Genomic DNA, 23,784 nt, shown 5'->3' on the forward strand with positions numbered 1-23,784 from the left:
TTAAAACCTCTCTAGTAATACACACTAAATTGAGCATGTGCAGAGTGACTCCAAGGCTCTGTTCTATCAGGAGATGGTTTGGGGACTGTGGAAGAAGGAAAGGATCATAGAAGACAGGATCAAACAGCCTTTTTACACAACGTGGAGGATTAACCCCTTAGATTCTACAGTGAGTATAACAAGCATGCTTCATAGCATATAAAGACTGATTTTACTGTTGCGCGATTAGTAACACTTTAAGCTGAGGCTGCTATCACCTATTTCACGCTGGGCTTGTTTGATGCGCGGTGGCTGAGATTTTTCTCTACTTGTTTTGTTGATTACATGGAGTCAGGGAAGACTCCTAGCCATACCTGCACCCTCAGTGGAACACATCAAATGGGGGACATAAATGCTGAACTGAAGACCCCGCTTCTTCTTCTGATTCCTGCTGCGAAGTGGCTAGATGCAGCCACCGGCCCTGTTCACTATAATGACAGGTCAGTGGTAGCCGCAGCTATTTTTGGCTTTCTGCACAGCAAGCTTTTATATGCAGCTATATCTGCTGGAAGCACTTTGCGTCCAGCAGCAATCACTGCAGGTAATCGCTGGTTATGCAGACAGCTGCAAATAGCTGCAGCCGCCGGCGCCTCGTTCTAATAGTGAACAGGGCCAGGCAGCCGCACCTAGCTGCTTGAAGCTGCAGCAGAAATTGGAAGATTCTTGCCGCTACAAATCGCACTGGCCTAAATCTTCTATGCGAATGACGCAGTCTTACTTGAAATTTGCAACATTATTTGTGTTTAAAGTATAACTAAAGACAAAACTTTTTTTAAAAAAATTTGGGATAGAGAGGAGAGGGATTAGAAAGCTGGTCAGTTTTTATTTCTGTGACCCCCAGTTAGGGAGAGCCATCCTCTCTATTTGTCCTGTTTACCATTATCATTGAAAGTGAAAGTAAAAGAAAATCACACATTTTGAATTGTCCCCAGAAAAGTAATAAAGAGGAAATCTTCCAATGGGGACACTAGTTCTGGTGACCTGGGTGTCCCTAAGGAGCTCCCTTCATTTACAGGGATTTCCTCTCACTTCCTGTTTGGCTATGGGACAGGAAGTGAAGAAAATCTGCACAATGGAGGACAGAACGCAAAAAAAAAAATAAAAAATTCTCACAGGGGTTATAACCCTCCTTTGCTCTAAAATGAAAAAAAAAAAAAAGATTTGCCTTTAGTTCTACTTTATTGTTACTAGCTCTTCAGGAGAACTATCAATATTTTGTAGCCCCATGGCATCCTGTTTCTAAGGCACCTCTCTACAAAAATATAAAACAGAGAAAAAGTAAAAAAAAAATCAGATATGTTGTTTTTCTTCACATATATAGCTACCATGCCAGTGACATTTTCATAACAGAGCTATTCATACTTGAAAGTATGTGCCATCTCTCACCTTTGCCCTTGTAGGATTTCACATGGTTTACTGTTAATCAGGTTATCACTTCTATGACGAGACTGAAAAGCAAGTAAGTCTGATTATCATTTGATCATGCATACATGGTCTGTTGGAAAAGTTGCAGTGCTTTAATGTTTCTTAAAGTGATTGTAAAGACTCCTTAAAAAATATATATATATATAACACACGTTATACTTACATGATCTGTGCAATTGTTTTGCACAGAGCATCCCCAAACCTCCTCTTCTTGGGGTCCCCTGCCACCTCTCTTGGCTCCCTCTCTTCTCCATGTGCCCCCATAACAAGCCACTTGCATAGGGGGTAGATGTACGGGCTCGATCCCAATCCAGGCTGTGTGAGTCTATTGACTCAGCCCCGCTCCCTTATCTGATAATATGACTGACAGCAGCAGGAGCCAATGGCTCCTGCTGCTCTCAGCCAAGCTTGTGAAAGCAGGAAGAGGAAAGAGAAGAACTGAAGCTGGGCACAGCGCTGGATCGATATAGGGAGTCAGGAAAGTGTTAGGGATGGGGGCTGGGGGCACTGCTATTGGAAGGTTTTTTACCTTAAGGTAAACAAAAAAAAACCTTTAGCCTTTATAACCACTTAATGAAGACATAACTTCTGTTACCCATATCTGCACTGCAGGCTTTTCCATATTTTCAAAACCTCCTAAAGCCCAACTCCAGGAAACTTTAAAATTCTCCCTTACAGTGGGGCTGTGTCCACGTTGCAAGGGTTAACTGCTTGTTTAAGTCTAGGAGGCATTGAATTACTTACCCAATCCGCTGCCAGTAGTCTGATCCCCGCAGTGTCTTCTCCTCCATGCTCCAACTAAGGCCCTGATGTCATCAAAACCAATGTAGGTTGCATAGCCCTGCATTGGACGTGATGACGCTGAGGAATCCTTGACCGCAGCATGGGGGAGCGCCATCTGCTGGGCGAGCAGGGAATCAGGTAAGTAAAAGCAACCTAAGGGTCGTAACTTTCCAAAGGAATTCCAGAAGATCTGTGGTATCTGGGTGGAGGCTAGAGGGTTGTCCTTGTGACCAGTTTATGACTACTCCTCCCCCCCCCCCCCCACTGTTTTTTTTACCCTTTTCTTTTCTATGTTGAGTACTTTTGGAAATAAATGGGTGTTCCTTTTTAAGGGCTGTAGCAGGATTCTGGTTTCTGCTTATTAACTTCTGGTTTCACCTCTTACTCTACCTTCGGCTACTTCTTATTCTTCCTTTCAGGAACTTCTTTCTTCTTTCGTTTTACTGGTTTTTCTTTTCTCGCCCCCCCCCCTTTCCATCCCCCTTTGCCTGCCAACTCCCCCTTCTTTTCTCACCACCTTTGCGGTAGTTGAATTAGGGTTGTTGGTTCTGATTATTGCTTTTTCAGTAAGGATATGCTACTTTTTTCTAAGAAGGAGCTCTGGTGGGCAATGTTGATGTGGGGGGGGGGGGGAGCTCTGAAGGGCACATCTGATATAAGGGGGAGGTCTGGTTTTCACATCTGATGTAAAGGGGCACTCTGGTGGGCACACTTGATGGAAGAGGGAGCTCTGGTGGGCACCTCTGATGTAAGGGGGAGCACTGGTGGGCACCTCTGATGTAAGGGGGAGCACTGGTGAACACACTTTATGTTAGAAGCAGCTCTGGTGGGCACATATGATGAAGTAAGGGGGAGCTCTGGTGGGCACATCTAATGTAGGGAGGAGCCCTGGTGGGCACATCTGATGTAAGAGGGAGCTTTGGTGGGTGGGTTACTCCAAAGATCTACCTATTGTACCAAAGAGTTGTCTATGCCCTCAAATGTATGTGCCGAAACCCAAGTGCTGTATTATCTTGATATAGCTAACCAACTGCAATATTGTTTTGTATTGTTTATACTTTTTATTTAAAAAAATTAAGAATATCAGTTAACCACTTGACCTCCGGAAGGTTTACACCCCTGCCTGACCAGGCCATTTTCTTGCGATACGGCACTGCGTTGTTTTAACTAACAATTGCGCGGTCGTGCGACGCTGTACCCAAATACAATTTATGTTATTTTTTCCCCACAAATAGAGCTCTCTTTTAGTGTTTACCTCTATGGTTTTTTATTTTTTGCACTGGAAACAAAGAACAACCAACAATTTTGAAAAAAACCCAAAATGTTTTACTTTCTGCTCTAAAACATATCCAATAAAAAAAAATGTAAAAAAAATCAAATTTCTTCATCAATTTAGGCCAATATGTATTCTGCTACATATTTTTGGTAAAAAAAAAATCCCAATAAGCGTATATTGATTGGTTTGCACAAAAGTTATAGCGTCTACAAACAATATGATATATTTTTTTTTATTATAAATTTTTATTTTACTAGTACTGGCGGCGATCAGTGATTTATAGCAGGACTGCAATATTGCGGTGGACAAATTGGACACCCAACTGACACTTTTGACTTTTTTTGGGGGGACCAGTGCTAAAAATATGCACTGTCACTGTACTAATAACACGTCACAGGAAGCACTCTCATGGTTAACAGAAGACAGATTCAGAACTAGACTAGAAAAACTTAACATAAATAAGTCACTGGGACCAGAGGGCTTACACCCTAGGGTACTTAAGGAACACAGCCAGGTCATAGCCAGACCAATGTTCCTAATTTTTAAGGACAGTCTACTGAAGGGAATGGTACCAGCTGATTTGAGAAAAGCCAATGTGGCACCAATATTTAAAAAGGCCCGAAATATATCCCGGGGAACTAATGGCCGGTTAGCCTAACATCAATAGTCCGCAAGCTATTGGAGGGGATGATAAAGGGACTTTATACAAAATTTTAATAATAAAAACGGTATCATTAGTAGTAATCAGCATGGATTCATGAAGAATCGTTCTTGCCAGACCAATCTATTAACCTTCTATGAAGAAGTGAGCTGCCATCTAGAAAAAGGAAGGCCTGTAGATGTAGGTTATCTGCAAAGGCATTTGATACAGTTCCCTACATACGCTTACTGTACCAACTAAGGTACGTAGGTATGGACCATATAGTGAGTACCTGGATTGAAAACTGACTTCAGGGGCGGGTCCAGAGGGTGGAGAAAAATGGGGAGTACTCAGATTGGTTGGGTGTTAAAAGTAGGATCCCCCAAGGATCTGTCCTGGGACCAATACTGTTTAGTTTATTCATAAATGATCTGAAGGATAGGATGACCATAACAATCTCAGTATTTACGGACGATATTAAGCTATGCAGGACAATATCTTTTTCACAGGACGTGGAAACCTTACAAGAAGACCTGAACAAAATAATGGGGTCGGCAACTACATGGCAAATGAGGTTTAATGTTGAAAAATGTAAGGTAATGCACTTGGGAGTCAGAAATACGAACGCAAGTTACTCGCTAGGGGCAAAACCTCTGGGGGAATCTAAGATGGAAAAGGACCTGGGGGTCCTAGTAGACAACAAACTCAGCAATGGCATTTAATGGTATGTAAACACTCGCGCCAAGGGGTTAAATGATATAAACGTGATTAAATGTGACAATAGGATTGCTGCTGTGAACAACCCTTAGGGGTAAGCAATGAAATCGATGTAATATTAATATTACCCACAGCGCATATCCTTAAAACAAAATAATACTATTTTGAGCTGGGTGGTGTGTTAAACCAAAAATCATCTGATGCTGGAAAATATAAGCAAAAGAGCAATGGCTCTTAAAACTGTGATAAATGGCTTTTCAGCTACCTATCTGTATTGGATAATTGGTGTACTGTATGCCTTTTTAGCATCCACCCTTATAAAATGCTTAAACAGTGCTTATAGTGACTGTGCAATCATATAACAAAATAATATCAACTATATTGGCATCAATATCAAGTTGAAAAACATATGGAAAAAATTATTAAATATAAAAAGCAGATTGGTTTAAAAGACCTTATAATTCATAAATACACTAGTGCAAAAAAAAAAAAGGTGAAAATAATATAAAAAGTGTCCAAATAGTCCAAAATATTCTAGCTTCAGTGATGGTGTTAAAAAAAAAAAAAAAAAAAAAAGATCAGTGCAATGGTGGTGTCACCCTCCGTGCTCATGTGTTATCGGGTAGATAATTTAAACTCACCAGATGGTGTTGACCCCCAATGTCTTACGACAAGTGGGTCAGTAGAGCTTGTATAGTGGGTATCCAGCGGGGTCCCAGCCGTCCATGTCCGGGTGGTCCTGGATGTTCCTGTCTTGCAGAGCAGTCACATGGGTTGTGACCAGTTCCTCTCCACTTCCTGTACTTCTCTAGGAGAAGCCAGGTATGGCACATACATAGTTACATTGGTCAAAGGTGGACCAATGTAACTATGTAAATGGGCATTCCCAAAATTCAGCTTTAAAAAAATCAAAAGCTCTTGACAGATATTACATTTCACATGACTAGCACTCACCTGCAGTTGCTTTTGGCAGCTTCAGCTTCTACCAAGTGCGGGGCCATTCCGACACTTCCAGGCAATGTTGGAACTTGCCTGGTCCCTCTCGCCCTCCACATTCTTATTTGTCCATCACTTTGAGGGGCTATCTTACCAGTCAATAGCAATGTGTAGGAAAAAGGGAGGGAGCAGGAAAGCTTTAGCAAGTTCTTAAGAAAATACTCTAGCTTTGACTGTCAAAAAGACCCAACATTTGGGCAAAGCAGGAAATAGTGAAAACTTTTACAGATACACCATATTACCAAAAGTATTGGGAAGCCTGGCTTTACACGCAGATGAACTTTAATGGCATCCCAGTCTTAGTCCATAGGGTTCAATATTGAGTTGGCCCACCCTTTGCAGCTATAACCGCTTCAGCTCCTCTGGGAATGCTGTCCACAAGGTTTAGGGGTGTGTCTATGGGAATGTTTGATCAATCTTCCAGAAGCGTATTTGTGAGGTTACGGACGAGAAGGCCTGACTTGCAGTCTGCACTCTGATTTATCCCAAAGGTGTTCTATCGGGTAGAGGTCAGGACTCTGTGCAGGACAGTCAAGTTCCTTCACCCCAAACTCGCTCATCCATGACTTTATGGACCTTGCTTTGTGCACTGGTGCACAGTCATTTTGGAACAGGAAGGGGCAATCCCCAAACTGCTCCCACAAAGTTGGGAGCATGAAATTTTCAAAAATGCCTTGGTATGCTGACACCTTAAGAGTTTCTTTCACTGGAATTAAGGGGCCAAGCCCAACCCCTGAAAAACAACCCCACACCATAATCCCCCCTCCACCAAATGATTTGGACCAGTGCACAAAGCAAGGTCCATAAAGACATGGATGAGCGAGTTTGGGGTGAAGGAACTTGACTGGCCTGCACAGAATCCTGACCTAAATCCAAAAGAACACCTTTTGGATAAAGTAGAGTAGAGACAGCAAGCCAGGCCCTCTTGTCCAACATGAGTGCCTGACTTTACAAATGCGCTTCTAGAAGAATGGTCAAACATTCCCATAGACACACTCCTAAACCTTGTGCACAGTCTTCTCAGAAGAGATGAAGCTGTTATAGCTGCAAAGGGTGGGCCAATTCAATATTGAACCCTACGGACTAAGACTGGGATGCCATTAAAGTTCATATGCTTGTAAAGGTAGGTGTCCCAATACTTTTGGTAATATAGGGTATGTGCCAACACCCATATGTTTTAAACAGACATAATCTTTTTAAATGTATTCTAAATACAGCTATTACAAGTACCTAAAATGTATTTATATTATCTTCCTGTAAACATCTGTATAGCTGAACTTTGAAGGTGGGCCAGCAGTGTGAGCTGCATTGCACGGTGCTGTCAACCTCACACCATGGGACACTAAAGTGTCCACAAAAGCAGAACTGCAACAGCTATTTTTTCTATAGTCACCCATCAGTCAGATGAGTAAAGGGTGCTTGCAACTGTAAGAACATTGATTTGGGAAATAAAATTTAGACTATGAGATTATGATTTTTATCTGCAGCTCCACTGTAAAGCGGAGATCCACCCTTTCGGTATTTATTAAAAGTCAGCAGCTACAGCTGTCCCACAGTCCAGCGATGCGGCCGGCGGGAGCCTCAGTTCTCTCCGTCTTCTCCCCGCGGCACTCGCATCTCTAGTGTGGGCACCAGCTTGCGGCTTCACAGCTGGGTCACGCACTGCGCATGCGCGAGTCGCGCTGCGCGTCCTAAATAGGCGGGCAATCTTCTGTGACCTGTGACATGTCCCAGAAGATTGCAGGGAGGGAGGGGGAGAGGAGAACTCCTGCTCGAGCCGCCTAGGCGACCTGAACGGAAGTGGGAGCGGGTACCTGTCAAATCTAGGTACCTGATCCCCCCCCCCCCCCCCCCCCCAAAAAAAATGAGATTCCAAATGTGGCATGTCAGAGGTCAGGAGCACTTAAAGCGGATGTTCAACTTTTGGGTGGAACTCCGCTTTAACTCCCTGTCTGCATCTTACCTATTCAGGTTTGTGGCTTTTATCACGGAAAAACAAATACATGTCAGGAATGTTTGTCTTATTACATTTTAGCATGCACATAGTGATAGAAGAAAATTCTGAGATGTTTTGCTTACAATATCGTCTGCTATGTCCCGTAGACCTCGTACTACCAGAATACATATCAGCGGTATCACAATGATGTACGCAGGCTGGGTTGAAATCTGCGGGATGCACTGTAAAAAACGGAAATGTATAAAGTGAAAAAAAGCTGTTTAGCAAATGTCTATTTTTGATGCGACACATGATATTATGCAGCCACGTAGAACAAAATACAACAATTTAGAGAAGTTAACCACTTTAGGTCTGCTCACATTGCTGCTACTGCAACAACGTGGCTCGTTATCGTCTAGCGAAGTAGTACTACGTCGCTAGACTTCTCCCCCCGTAGGCGGCGCTCCCGCTGTTTTCAGTCACAGCGGGAGTCGGGCCAGGGGAGGAGCGGCGGCGATCGCCGCTGCTCTTCCCCGATCGTCGGGGAATCCAGTTTGGAGATCCGCCCGCCTGTGTAAACAGAGCGGGCGGATCTCCTAAGTGACAGGGAGTGACAGATTGCAGTGTTCAGCATAGCTGAACATCCGATCTGTCCCTGACTCACTCAGTCACCTCCCCCCACACATGTCAGTAAGCACCAGGCATACATTAACCCCTCCCTCTCCAATAAAATTAACCCCTTCCCTGCAGTGTCATTTTTACAGTAACAGTGCATATATATAGCACTGATTACTGTAGAAATGTCACTGGTACCCCCAAAAGTGTAAAAAATGTCAGTCAAGGGTCCGATCTGTCCGCCGCAATGTCGCAGTCCCGCAAAAAAAATCGCAGATCGCCGCCATTACTCGTTAAAAAAAAAACACCAAAAATGACAAAAATTCTTTCCCTTAGTTAGTAAACGCAATAACTTTTGCGCAAACCAATCAAAATACACTTATTGTGATTTTTTTTTACCAAACATAGGTAGCAGAAAACAAATTGGCCAAAAATTTAAAAAAATTTTGATTTTTACATTTTTTGGGGGGAATTTCATATAAAAAAATGTTAAAAATATTGTTATTTTTTCAAAATAAACGCTATTTTTTTGTTTATAGCGCAAAAAGTAAAAATCGCACAGGTGATCAAATACCACCAAAAGAAAGCTCTGTTTGTGGGAAAAAAAGGACGTCAATTTTGTTTGGGTACAGCGTCGCACGACCGCGCAATCGTCCGTTAAAGTTGCAAAACACCGAATCGCAAAAAAGTGGCCCAGACGTAAGACAGCAAAATCCTCTAGTGGTAAAGTGGTTAAAGCTAAACTCTGATTTTTACATGATTCTGTGTGTTGCATTGGGCAGCCCATTCACTTGAATGTAAACCTAAAATGCTGGCGCACAGATAAAGCCCTATAGTGAACTGTTTGAAAGAGAGTAAATAAAAATACAATTAAAGTCCGTTAATAGTCCAAAGAGTCAATTGGGTAGGCTGTAGATAGTCAATACATAATCCAGAGTAGGGCTAAGCTTCTCCTCTGAAGTGAAGCCAACTCAAGGATCCATATCAGAAAAAAGAAACAGGAGAGCACCTCAAAGTGTGATATTTATTAAGTATAGAGCAAATAGCGCATTAAAAACTCACTTAAAGGTAGAATAAGAAAGATAAGGCTCATCTGTAGCAGGGAGAACCAGGCATCCAAGCTGTGGTAATGGAGAGCCTTCCCTCGGCGTGGTGTCTCTGGAAGGAGATGGACAAGTCCTGGACCTCAGCTGTGCGGGCCACTGGTTGGAAAGCAGCGCCGGCTAGCGTGTGACGTCACCGTGGAGCAGGTGAACACAACGTGTTCCCAAGCATGTTCCAACCAGTGGCTCACACAGCTGAGACCTGGAACTTGTCCATTTCCTTCAAGAGAAACCACGCCAAAGGAAGGCTCTCCATTACACAGCTTGGACGGCTGGTTATCCCTGCCAGTGAAGCAGTCTTACCCCAGATGAGCCTTATCTTTCTTATTCTACCTTTTATGTGAGTTTTTAATGCACTATTTGCTCTATACTTATTAAATATCACACTTAGAGGCATTCTCCTGTTTCTTTTTTCATTCACTTGAATGTGCTGCACCTTTGCGTGTTTGTCTCCGAAAAAGAAGCTTTTGCTTTTTTTTGGGCAAGGTGCCGCTTGCCATGATATTTGGGGTGCCATTGAAGGTACACGATTTGGGATTATGGACAGAATCGCAGCAAATCTGCCTGCAATCCCAAATTGCAAGATGTGACCAGGGCCTAAGGTCTAGGTTTATAGAAAATTAGATCCACTCCCCTACGCTGCTAGACTGGTCCTCACAAAGCCTCTTCTTTGCTATGTTCTGGTAGTCTAAGGTCCCCTGACTTCATCAAGACTGATGCAATGTCCATAGCTCTGTACTGCATGTGAGCCATCAAGGAAAAGTCCACAGCCAGAGAAAGGGGGATCTCTTTATTGCAGGGGAACAGAGAATTGGGTAAGTAAAACTGTTACAGCGCTTTCACGCGGTCCGCCTCTGTAGGCGGATTCGTTCTGCTCAGCAGGGGATCATAAACACAGATCCCCACTGAGCAGGAAGGTGACATCTCCCTCTCCGTTCTTTGTGCGTAAAGGGAGGGGTCAGAGCCCCATGCATCTCTATGGGGGAATCGGATGAGAGCAGACCGCCTGTCCGATCCGATCCCCTGGACAGAGGGAGAATAGGGTTTCCATCTGTCCGAATTTCACGGACCGGATCGGATGCGGTTGATAGCGGGTTTCAGCGGACATGTCACCGCTGACATCCACTGCCCCAGACAGGTGGATCTGATCGGATCGCTCGTGTGAAAGGACCCTTACTTTCTCCTAGACCTAATTGAGCAGTTAACACTTACAGTGCAGATGCAGCCCCAGTACAAGGAAGGATTTTCACATTTCCCAGAGTTGAGCTTTAGGGCTTATTCATAGTATGTACAGTTACCCTCATTTTTCCACACTGAATGAAAGCAGTTAACTGTAATGACACGTAGAAAACAACAGTTTTCTATGTGGTGCATTCACAGCCAGGTTTACATGCATATCGGAGATGTACATTACAATGCAACATGTTTGCATTTTATCACACAAAGGCACAATAACCACTTCAGCTCCGGAAGATTTACCCCCCTTCATGACCAGGCCATTTTTTGCGATACGGCACAGCGTTACTTTAACTGACAACTGTGTGGTCGTGCGACACTGTACCCAAATAAAATTGTATTTCTTTAGGTGGGATTTGATCACCTTTTTTATTTTTTTTTTTTTTGCGCTATAAACAAAAAAGACCAACAATTTAAAGAAAAAAAACACCAACATTTTTTACTTTCTGCTATAAAACATATCCAATAAAAAAAAAACAAATGTGAAAAATCAAGTTTCTTCATCAATTTAGGCCAATATGTGTTCTGCTACATATTTTTGGTAAAAGAAGAATCCCAATAGGCGTATATTGATTATACTTACGCAAAAGGTATAGGGTCTAGAAAACTAACTCATATATTTATAAAATGTTTATTCATTGATTTTTTTACTAGTAATAACGGTGATCAGCGACTTATAGCGGGACTGCGATTTTGCAGCGGAAAATCAGACACCTGACACTTTTGACACCTCTTTTTTGGGAACTAGTGAAACTAATACAGTGATCAGTGCTAAAAAAATATGCACCGTCACTATACTGATGACACTGGCTGGGAAGGGGTTAACTGTGCTTTGTGGCTAGCCAGGTGTTTTATTACAGTGTGGGAGGTGCTTTTACTAGAAGAAGATATGGATCCATGTCCCTGCTTTGCAGGAACATAGGATCCATGCCTTCCCTCGTGTCAGAATGACAATCTGCCTTGTTTACATAGATCGGTGGGTGCCGGTGTACATAATCACAGCAAAAGTGAGATGGCGGGGGGGGGGGGGGGGGCGCGCTATCGAACCCCCTACCCAGAAGTGCAGGATCACGTATATATACATGGCATCCTGCGCACAGCGGCTGCCCTATAGATGTAAAACTTCTATGGGACGGTCGGCAAGTGGTTAAGGCTTCATGTTTACTGGACGTTTTGCTATCTCTCCTAAACACGTGTTAACGCAAGGCTTACTTGAGTGTTAATTCATTTTAGTAGCCAGAATAAGGTATTATTCTGGCCAATGAAATGAATTAATGCCCAAGCATTTCATGTGCCTAAATGAATTAACGTTCAAGTGCTAAACAAGCCTAGTGTTAACACAAGGATAGACACATTTACACACGTCAAGCGTTTTTTTCCTATAAAATGCTGCTTTCTCCTGGATGCGCTGGCGGTGGCAAAATAGTATTTTTGCCAGAAATTCCTTGTCCCTTCCTAAAAAGCTAATAAAAAAGCAAAAGTGATCTTTTTTTTAATTTACAAATCCTATCAACCACTGTGCAATGAAGATGAACAAAGTCCGACACATCCATCCTGGGTAATAGCTATGGTTCTCCCCATAGATACCATGGATTGTGTGTAGCCATTAAGGGGCAGGTCGTGTGCTATTTGTAGGATTACCAGGCGAAAATAAAGGACATATTGCCACAATGCACATGTGAATGGGCCCTCAGTGTTGGTTTCTAGATTTAGATATGCAAGAACCGCATGCAATTGTCACAACCAGAGTATAAGATGGTTGCATCACTAGGGCAGATCACATAGAGTGTAGCCAGCCAAGGTACAATTTTAGGCATTACTTAAAATGTGAGACTTTTTTCAGGTGTTTTTTTGTAAGCGGTGAAAAGCTTGAACTTACCTGTAAAAGAATCACCAACGTAAAGTAAATTATATGGGCCTGATGGTACTGCTCATAAAGATTCAAAGGTATAAAATTCAGCAGGTTGTACTTGGAGGTTTTAATCGAATTGTCCTGTGTAGGAAAAAAAAAATTGAAACATAAGGGTGGCAAATTACCTTTTTTTTCTTTTTAAAGGGTTACATTTTTAATATTGCTATCCCAGCAGTATTGAAGATGCCAAGTTGTGTCTAAGTTTGGAATATAGAGTATGGGTACACTAGCACTATTAACCGGTGCCAGGCACGATTCAGGGTGTGTAATGTGAGTGCTCTGAGCCCTGCCAGGGGTTTGCCAGTAATCGCACCACCCTTGATACCACTAGGAAGAGGTGGTCCTAGGCGTGGTTCACTTGCCATCCGGTATGGTTTACTGCAGTATGAGTGCAAACCGTACCGGAACTTAGTTCCCGCCTTATGTAACGAAGCAGGGATCACTGGTCTGGTTAGCAGGGGAGTGTGCCTGGGAATACTACCTTACAATTCAATGTGGATGCAAACCAGAAGAGAAGTGGGGAGGGCGGAGAATCAGAAATAGACACGGTCCAGTTAAACAGGCCTGAGAGAGATTACACCCTAAATATAGAACTGTACGTATTACATTTTGTAGTATTTGTTGGTTAGCAGTGTGCTAAACTGTCTGCAACACAAACTGTTACATTTGCATGACTCATAATTGTACAAGTTGTGGTTCAGTGAGTCTTGTTTGGCTAGAAAATAAAGCAAACAGCATTTCTCAACTTTTTTTTAGTCACAGCACTCTTTTCGGGCACCTCTGGCTAACATGCAAAAATAAAAATTTTTACTTACCATCAGTGGCAAAATTTGAGCCTGAGGCCACCACAACCACCTTCATGAAATTAACTTCACATCAGAGTTCGTCCCTTCACATCAAAGTCCCCTCATAAATCAAAGGCCCCCCCATCACTTCAGAGTACCCCCATCACATCAGGGTCCCCCCTGGATCACAGATTTCTCTCATTCATCTCTGATGCAGGGCAAACTGTATGGTGCTCAAGGCACCCTGGAGTAGAGACACTGTAAAACAAAGAAGAAAGGGCGCACCAGCCTTGCGCATTACCCAAGTGGTATCCTTATTAAAGTAATAAAGGAAATATACTCACAAACAACTCAAAGGTAAAGGCATATCAGAGTACAAAGTATGCACGAAGCAATCTGGTCATCGAGACTAGTCAACCCAGCAAATCGGAGGACCTTCCAGATGGCTGACACAATATGATTTTACCTTTGAGCTGCTTGTGAGTATATTTCCTTTATTACATTGTTAAAAATACCACTTGGGTAATGTGCAAGGCTGGTGTGCCCTTTCTTCTTTGTTTTACTTTATTTTCGGACACTGTATTTGCTGTGCACCATAGCTACCAAAAAGAAAACCTACTGTATCTAGTAAATGGACTATCTCAACTGTGTACCTATCATTATACCAGTTTAGCAAAACGGTTCATTTCCTAGAGCTGAATTTCAGGCATGACAATTTAAAACAATTTACACTGATCCAGCTTGGACCAATGTAAGCATGTATGTGAGATCCCCGCAGAAGCTGGAAATCACTGTAGTACGAACCACTACTGTGGTGATCATTACTAAGCCCCGAGTCCCGGGTCCCATGCTGAGCTGTTGCCATGCTGTTTTCTGAACACAGGAAGTTGCTTGGCAGTTTGATTCAGAGCTCAAGCCACTATGCCAGTTATCATTCACAGCATGCCTTCAATGTAACTGCTTTTCGAGACAGTTAAAGCGGAGCTCCATCCAAAAGGGGAAGCTCCACTTGTTTGCTTCCTCCCTCCCTCCACTGCCACATTTAGCACCTCTCTGGGGGGGAACGGATACCTGTCAAAATCATGTACCCGCTCCCACTTTCGGATAATATCACCGCAAGTGTTGTGCGGCGATCTACGCAATTTCCGGCCCCTCCTCCTTCCCCTACTGCCTTCTGGGAGACACACAGGTCCCAGAAGACAGCGGGACCATTCAGAAAGCGCAGCGCGACTCGTGCATGTGCAGTAGGAAACAGGCTGTTCTTGTTTCCCTTAGTGAAGATGCCAGCGCCTGCATCTGGAGCTGATGGACGGATCAGCTTCGGGAGCCAACATCACGGAATCCCTGGACAGGTAAGTGTTCTTATATTAACCACTTAACGACCGCCCACCGCAGATTTACTGCGGCAGGCAGCCGCTCCTTGGCAAACTGACGTAGTACTACGTCGCTCGCTCAGGAGACTCTAGGGGGCGCCCCCGCTCGTCAGCCGGGGAGCCAGTGCGTGTGACCGGTGGCTCCGATAGCCGCCGGCCACTCGCGATCTCCTGCAGCTGAGAGAGAAGGATGTAAACACAGCCGTCTGTCATTCTCCCTGAAGTGATCACAAAGGCTATGTGATCCTGCTATATAGCAACACATGTCTCTGTGATGACTTCACAAGCCACGCCCCCTGACGGTTCGAATCACGCCCCAGGGACACATTTAACCCCTTGATCACCAGTAATGTTAACCCCTTCCCAGTGTAATTTTTACAGTAACAGTGCAAATTTTTAGCACTGATTACTGTAGTAATGTCACTGGTACCCCCAAAAGTTTAAAAAAATGTCAGTTAGGGGTCCAAACTGTCCGCCGCAGTGTCGCAGTCCCGCAAAAAATCGTAAAAAAAAAACAAAAAAAACAATAAAAATGACATAAATCTTTCCCGTAGTTAGTAAACGCAATAACTTTTGCACAGAGAAAACACACATTACCAGTCCCTGCGCAGATCCTGGAGATTGATTCTCAAGCTGGGGAATCTTGTAATATGGCCTGTGGTGAGACACATGAATGAAGCGTGGCAGCTCTCCTAACCCTCCATGGGATATGAGGCAAAGCAGCTGTACAAAAAATAAAGGAACAGAGCGCACACCGCCCTAGTGTAACACCATTTATTTGAAGTTAGTAGAAGCCATAAAAACAGGTACTCACAAACAGATAGGAAGTCATGCATGGAAATAAATATCCCCCGATGATGTTTACAGGGCTGTCTCCTCCTAGCCTCGGCGGAGGGCAAAGGATCTCTGGGGTGTTGAGATCTGAAGAAGGAGGCTACGCCTCCGAAACGTTGTCCTTAGCAACCCCATGCAAGTCATGCTCTGGGTCCCGATCGTGGAGTCTCCCTCTGCTTAACCGCATTGTCAGTTTCTCTGAGCGGCTATAGCATCCGGCTCTTGGAGGGTGTGCGGCGGCTGCTGGACCGTGCGCAGGCTCACCACATCGAGTCTCCTTGAGTAATCCGAGGCGGTTGGCTTAGCCGTACGATACTCACTGACTAGTGCAGGACGAACAGCTGAGCCGCCGAGGCTAGGAGGAGACAGCCCTGTAAACATCATCGGGGGATATTTATTTCCATGCATGACTTCCTATCTGTTTGTGAGTACCTGTTTTTATGGCTTCTACTAACTTCAAATAAATGGTGTTACACTAGGGCGGTGTGCGCTCTGTTCCTTTATTTTTTGTGCAATAACTTTTGCGCAAACCAATCAAAATACGCTTATTGCAATTTTTTTTACCAAAAATATGTAGCAGAAAACAAATTGGCCTAATATGTTAAAATATTTTGATTTTAAAATATTTTTTTGAGAAATTCATATAAAAGAATGTGAAAAATATTTTTTATTTTTTCAAAATTGTCGCTCTTTTTTTGTTTATAGCTCAAAAAAGAAAAATTGCACAGGTGATAAAATACCACCAAAAGAAAGCTCTATTTGTGGGGAAAAAAATACGTCAATTTTGTTTGGGTACAGCTTTGCACGACCGCGCAATTGTCCATTAAAGTTACGCAGTGCCGAACCGCAAAATAGGGCCTGGTCATTAAGCAGCCAAATCCTCCGGGGCTAAAGTGGTTAAAAGTCAGCAACTACAGTATTTGTAGCTGCTGACTTTAGTTTTTTTGTCCCCAGGCTGAAACTCGTCTTTAAATTGATGAGTTTATTTCCTCTTTAACAGTTTAATAAATTATTATGCAAAAGTATGCATTTGACTACTCTAAATTAGTCTTGGTTCACACCTTGGCGATTAGAATCGAGGGTGGATTACTTCTTCTTAATGGCACCCCAATCGCGGCAATTCACAACACGAGACACTGTCACTTAAAAGAAGCTTCTGCCCTTTTTTAAGCAACAAGCATCGCGATTTACCGTGATTGCAGAGCAATTTATCACACAACAATTGTGGCGCAATCTGGGTGCGATTAGGAAGTAATGGCATTGCACACATGTCCCATGATTTTCCACTATGCGCAATCGCAGGCAGAATCGCGGCGATGTGTGCATAAGCCCTAAAAGTATCAGCATATCAGTGTTCATTTTTCACAACTTGAATCAACAAACAGCAACTTTTCTGTAGAAATGTGTCACTGTCTTCTAAATATTTAATTAGGCCTGTTTTTGGAATCAATACATTTCTAAATATCAGAATAAATATATAGAAGATTCAGTTGATCCACTGATTAAGGGCTTCACCTATTACACAACGTGAAAATACTATTCTGGTCCTATGCCATACTGAGTCATCAAAACTTCCACATAAACATTGTGCAATCACTAGGATTAATTTCGCAAAACAATTATTTGATGTTTGACCATACTTTTACTATCAGGCTCTTGTAACATATGGTGGAAACGTAAGAATATTTATGGAATGTCATTGGAGAAGTATTGTAAACACATATTTGGCTGAAACTGATTTATTGATGATGATGATGATAAAGATCATTTGGTAGAAAACTTGTAGTGTCTATGATGATATCATGAAAGTCCATAATGCTTCAATTATTTTTGTCCATACAGTAATTTTGGGATGGAGGTATCTTTCATGAGTATGTACTAGCATAATCTACTATACAATAAAGAGCATTTATAAAAAAAACAAAAAAACAAAAGAAAATGAAAAAAAAACAAAAGAAAAGAAAACGTAAATAATGCCAAACTGATGCAGCTATTCATCACCATGTGACCAATTTAGGAAGAAACAAATAACACAGCGCAAAACAGTAAAATAATATATGTTCACTTTATATATACACCTTTTGTGCTAAAAAAAATTGGTGAAAAAAAACTCATATGTGTAATGTTTCTATTAAACAGATGTCCCCCCAAAAATATGTGAAAATCAAACAAATAATGCCAAAATATTGACAAGCATGTGTCCAGTGAAATTTCTGTGCAAAAAAATCTGTGCAAAAAAGATACAAATATCAACGCAAAAAGAGAACATTTTTTAAATGTCCACCATATCAATACCAAGCATGTGTCCAGTGATAATATATATATATATATATATATTTTTTTTTAATTTAATTTCTTTTTTTATTAATTTTTTTTTATATTTTTCATATTTTCCTTTTCCCCTTTTTTCTCAGTTCATTTTCTGTTTTGGTTTGTTTTCTCTCAAGGATAGAAAACACTATTTCCTGACAGACTCCATGGCAGCATACGTTTGGGTAGTCCCGCCTCCACTCCTACCCTATAGGACCCCACTCCCATAAATCCTTGCTCCCTTTCAGCATCCGTGTTCTTTTTTTTGTCCTCCTCCATGCACCTGTTTGGTGCTGAATTCCTACGAATATGGTCGTTTTATATGACGCAGGGTCGTTTGGAGTCGGCAGGACCTGTTTTCCTAATAAGCCCTTGCTGCTGCGGGGTATGGGATGGGCAAGTTGAAGAGGAGCCGAGAAAGTGCCTGAAAAAGCGGGCTAAGTAATGGCATGGCCGATGACCCCGCTGTGGTGGGTGGCCTCATTGTATTGCCCCAACGCTGGATTGGATGTCCTCTGGCTCTAAGGTATCCCTGGTGTCTAGTGCGACTGGAGGGGTAAGTGTTTTTTCTTTATTTTATCCCTTCTGTGTACCTGGTGGTCTAGCGACTGCCTGGTGGTCTAGTGTGCGGCTCCTCGTTCCGTTCATAGTCTTCCTGGTGGTCCGGGAGGCTCTGTGAACACCGTGGAATGCTATGCGTTCCATCCCCGGCGTCCTCGGTCGCTCTGCGCATGCGCGCCGACTGACCGAGAACGAGGCTTGTTTCGCGCATGCGCAGTAGCGGCGAGTGCCGATACTCGCGCATGCGCAGTTCGCCGCGACCGTGACGTCACGCCCGGCGCCGGATTTAAACAGCTGTCAGTTCCACAGTCGGTGGAACTGACTATATATCACGGCGCCCAGCCCCGTAGCCTGTTCCCAAGAGCTGACGCTCTAGATTTCAGGTATGTGGGTTTCCTTTATGGGGGTCTTCATTTTAGGCCATCTTGGGATACTTATATGCCTTATTTATTCCAGTGGTTCCTTTTTCCTTATGGACCCGTCACCGCTCCCCTGTGACCAGCCCTCTCTTAGGTGAGTGCAGGGCTCAATGAAGGGGGGGAGCAGGATGTACGGATGGGCACATTACTGTATTGCCTTATGTGTTTTCCTTTTGCAGCTCCTCTTCTAGGACGGAACAACCGCAGGACACGCGGCAGGACCGCCATGCTAATCCGCAGCATCACCGCTCCTCCTCCAAACATGGCTCATCCAAGTCCAGATACCGTAGTAAAGACCGGTCACCTCCCAGGTCTTCACGCCAATCCAGCGAGACTAAGTGCTGGGGCTGTGGTATCCGTTTACTGGACGGTGGATCACTATGCGATTCCTGTTATTCCCGTGCATCGAATGAAAGGGGAAGATCTGACCAACAACTTGAGTCTATGGTCAAACGCATAGTCAAGGATTCGCTGGCTGATTTTAATAAACGTCAATCTCCAGCGCCAGAGCCATCTGTATCTCCAGTTAGAGAGACCACTAGCGGAAGAGCCCTTGAATCCTCTGAACCTAGCCATCCCTTGGTATTCGAGTCTGATAGCGATTCGGATTAGGATGAACCAAGTTTAGGATTCTCTTTCAATTTGGTTCCACCTTTAGTAAAGGCCGTCAGAGAAACTTTAAACTGGGAAGATCCAGTAGTTTCGGCCCCGAAGCAGAGAAAGCTCTTTAAACAGCTGAGCAAGGAACGGCTGAATTTCCCGTTTATTCCTGAATTAGGAGAAATCATAACGGAAGAATGGAGCAAGGTGGAGAAAAAGAATTCTATGATCTCAAAATTGGCCAAGCTCTATCCATTCAAGGAAGAGGAAGTCAGACATCTGGAAACTCCTCCTCTGGTAGATGCGGCTGTCATGAGGCTAGTGAAGAACGTAACTTTGCCTCTTGAGGATACTGTCTCCTTCAAGGATCCTCTTGACAGGAAAATCGACACGGATTTGAAGCGTGTCTATCTTTCAGTAGGTGCTGCCTGTAAACCGGCTTTGGCCCTGGCTTCTTTGTCCAAAGCCATGGAAGTGTGGGTGGACAATGTGGATGATTCCCTCAGAAGCTTCTCTGAAGATGCAGCTAAGAACTCTCCTATCGAAGAGTTGAAACTGGCCTCAGCCTTTCTGGGGGAGGCGTCTGTTGATGTTATTCGCCTGTTAGCCCGGGGAATGCTATCGTTCGTGACGGCGAAGCATGCACTTTGGTTACCCCCTTGGTTGGCTGATCCTGCTTCTAAGCAGGTGTGGTGCAGTATTCCCTTTGAGGGTTCGTCCCTCTTTGGGAATAAGTTAGATAGCGCCATTTCCAAGGCTACTGGCGGTAAGTCGGGCTTTCTCCCCCAGGATAGGCGTCTTCTGGGCCAGGGAGGCACGTAGTTATAGGCCAGGAAGGGAGTTTGGAAGAAACTGGAAATCCAGGCAGTCTTCCTTTAGGAAAGGCCCCAAGTCCAATCCGTCTGGGGATAGAGACACGACGAAGTCCTTTTGAGATTGTGCCCGCTCGGGCCGGTCAGGTGGGAGGTCGTCTCTTTCACTTTCGGCAGGTCTGGGCGGCCTCAATCCGGGATACTTGGGTCGTCAACACGGTCTCTGCAGGTCATTCTTGGACCTTCACCAGTATTCCCGGAGACAGATTTTTTCCTACCTCCCTTCCTCGGTCAGGCGACAAAAGTGAGATTCTCTTGTCTTACGTAGACTCGCTAGTCACTCAAGGAGCAGTGGTTCCAGTGCCAGAATCCGAAAGAAGATTCGGAGTGTACTCTCCCCTGTTCATGGTGCGCAAGAAGAGCGGCGCCTGGAGACCAGTGATAGATCTGACGCACTTGAATCACTTCATCAAAGGAGAAAAATTCAAGATGGAGACTCTATTCTCCATTCAGCAAGCCGTTCAACCAGGAGATTGGATGGTCTCAGTAGACCTGAAGGATGCATACTTCCACGTACCAGTGGCAACAGAGTTTCAACGATATCTGAGATTCTCGGTCGGCCAGCGTCATCTACAATTTGTATGTCTCCCCTTCGGGCTTTCCACGTCGCCTCGTACCTTTTCGAAGGTCTTATTAGCGGTGGTAGCCTTGATAAGACTGAGAGAGGTCCGTCTTTATCATTACCTGGACGACCTCCTTCTTCTGGCCCAAGACAAGTCTGTTATCCTGGAACATCTGGCTCTGGTCATCTCGTCTCTAGAGAGGTTCGGCTGGATCCTGAACAGGGAAAAGAGCCATCTGATTCCCACTCAGTCCCTGGTCTTTTTGGGTGCGCTGTTCAACACCAAGAACAGTACCATCTCTCTGCCAGAAGAAAAGATTCCGGTAATCAGGGACAGAGTGTCTCTAGCTTTGTCAGCATCACGTCTCACAGCAAAACAATGCCTAAGGGTAATTGGCACCATGGTGTCGGCAGCCCCTATGGTGAAGTGGGCTCTCTGGAGGATGAGGCCTTTTCAGAGGGGTTTCCTTCAGCAATGGAACGGAGTCAGCAATTCCCAACGAATTATGATAACCGCAACAATGAAGAGCTGGCTTCCGTGGTGGCTACAGCTGAAGAATTTGAGCAATTGTCACTCCATAGCCCCCATATCTTGGGTGATAGTGACATCAGACGCCAGCAACACCGGATGGGGCGGTCATTGCGGAACAGAGATGGCACAAGGGAAATGGGACTTTCGGTCTCGCCAGACGGTGTCCAACATCTTGGAACTACGAGCGGCCTTTCAAGTGTTACTAGCCTTCAGCCACCTCATTCGGGGCACCTCAGTCATGCTGAGGTTAGACAACATGACTGCAGTAGCCTATGTGAGGAAACAAGGCGGAACTCGCAGCGCATCCCTGCTTCGGGAAGTAGAGCCAATAATGACCTGGGCTCAGGAAAACCTGGTCAATCTGTTGGCAGTTTACATACCAGGGGCTCAGAACACACAAGCAGATTTCCTCTCGAGAACACAACTCGACAACAACGAGTGGTCTCTCCACGAGGATGTGTTCAGCTGGATCCTGTCCTTGGAGTTCATCCCAGAGGTGGATCTATTTGCCTCCTTCAACAACAGGAAGTTGCAGAAGTTTTACTCGAGGGACAGAGATCCCAGAGCATTCGGGGTGGATGCCCTGACAGATTGCTGGAGGTTTCACAAGGCTTATGCCTTTCCCCCAGTACCAGTCATCTTTCAATTCCTGCGGAGAGTCCAGATGGAGTCAGTCAAAGTGGTTGCAGTAATCCCGTTCTGGCCCAACAGACCGTGGTTTCCCCTACTGTTTCTACTGAGCTACCGCGACCCAGTCCCTCTTCCTCTCAGGACGGATCTGCTGTCCCAGGGTTCCATCCTTCACCCATGCCCAGCCCGTCTGCACCTTCGGGTCTGGTTTTTGAAAGGGGAAGGCTGGAAGCGTTAGGATGTCCGGAAGTAGCCATACCAACTCTTTTGAGTGCCAGAAGACAAAGCACGAATAAAACCTATGAAAGGATTTGGGCTAGGTTTACTTCCTTCCTAGAGTCCAAAGGAAAGTCCTGGTCATCTCCTTCTGTGCAAGATATTCTTTCTTTTCTTCAATCAGGATTGGAGTTGCCTCTTTCAGTAAGCGCCCTACGAGTACATGTCTCAGCCATATCTGCTTTCACAGGCATTTCCTGGGCTGCACATCCTTTGATCAGGCAATTCTTCAAAGGGGCAGTAAGGCTAAGGCCACAGAAGAAGCTGAGATTCCCCAAGTGGGACATGCCTCTGGTCCTTGATTTCTTATCATCGGTTGGCTCAAGTCTTCAAAATCCTATATCAGTGAAACATCTCACCCTCAAAACGGTCTTTCTGGTGGCCATCACATCTGCTAAAAGGGTGTCAGAGATCCAAAGTCTGGGAAGTAAGGAACCTTTTCTGACTTTTTTCCCGGATAGAGTTGTCCTCATTCCAATGCTGGGAGCAAGGCCTAAAGTCACTTCGGTTTTTCATGAGAACCAAGAAATTGTTCTCCCTACTTTCAATTCATCGGCCGAATCTCCGGAAGTCCATCCTCTGGATGTGGGCAACACGCTCAGACAGTACTTGGAAGCTACAGCCTCTTTCCGGAAGACAGATTATCTATTTGTCCTATTGTCTGGGAAGAATAAGGGTATGCGTGCTTCCTCAAGATCAGTTGCCTCCTGAATAGTAGAGGCGATTCAGTGGGCTTATAGAGAGAAGGGCTTGGTTCCTCCTAAAGCGGTGACTGCACATTCTACGCGTGGTGTCGCTACTTCATGGGCAGCTTCAAGACATGTCGCTCTGGATGTGGTCTGCAGAGCAGCGTCTTGGTCGTCCATTCATACATTTATGTCTCATTATTGTGTTGAGCCGGCGGCTCTTTCTTCTGTTGGTTTTGGTGCTCAAGTGTTATCTGTTGCAGGTGTAAATTAAAATTTATCAGCATCTGCCCACCCAATTGTGTTTTGGCGAGCTATTTCCCAAACGTATGCTGCCATGGAGTCTGTCAGGAAAACGGAAAATTTATATCAAATACTTACCGTAATTTTCCTTTCCTGATGGACTCCATGGCAGCAGGAGTCCCCTCCCAGTTCCTGAGTAGGCTAGTTACAGAACACGGATGCTGAAAGGGAGCAAGGATTTATGGGAGTGGGGTCCTATAGGGTAGGAGTGGAGGCGGGACTACCCAAACGTATGCTGCCATGGAGTCCATCAGGAAAGGAAAATTACGGTAAGTATTTGATATAAATTTACCTAACCAACAGAGAAAATATATATATATATATATATATATATATATATATTTATTCCATATGTACAATGGT

The 23,784-nt window shown here is 44.2% G+C and overlaps 1 protein-coding gene across 2 annotated transcripts in view; it reads right to left on the reverse strand.

The window, feature by feature from the left end:
• The window catches only part of LOC309547466 (phospholipid-transporting ATPase IK-like), a 269,016-nt gene that overhangs the window by 180,163 nt on the left and 65,069 nt on the right, over positions 1-23,784 (reverse strand). For both annotated transcript variants that reach the window (XM_082247329.1, XM_082247328.1), the window contains exons 4-6: positions 12,646-12,759; positions 7,956-8,054; positions 1,426-1,487 (exon numbers count right to left, since the gene is read on the reverse strand). In XM_082247329.1, coding sequence (XP_082103455.1) covers positions 1,426-1,487; positions 7,956-8,054; positions 12,646-12,759 — 275 coding nt within the window. The remainder of the gene's footprint in view (positions 1-1,425; positions 1,488-7,955; positions 8,055-12,645; positions 12,760-23,784) is intronic.

The sequence above is a fragment of the Pelophylax lessonae genome (genome assembly GCF_965119305.1).
Source record: "Pelophylax lessonae genome assembly, chromosome: 1".
NCBI classification, from domain to species: domain Eukaryota; kingdom Metazoa; phylum Chordata; class Amphibia; order Anura; family Ranidae; genus Pelophylax; species Pelophylax lessonae.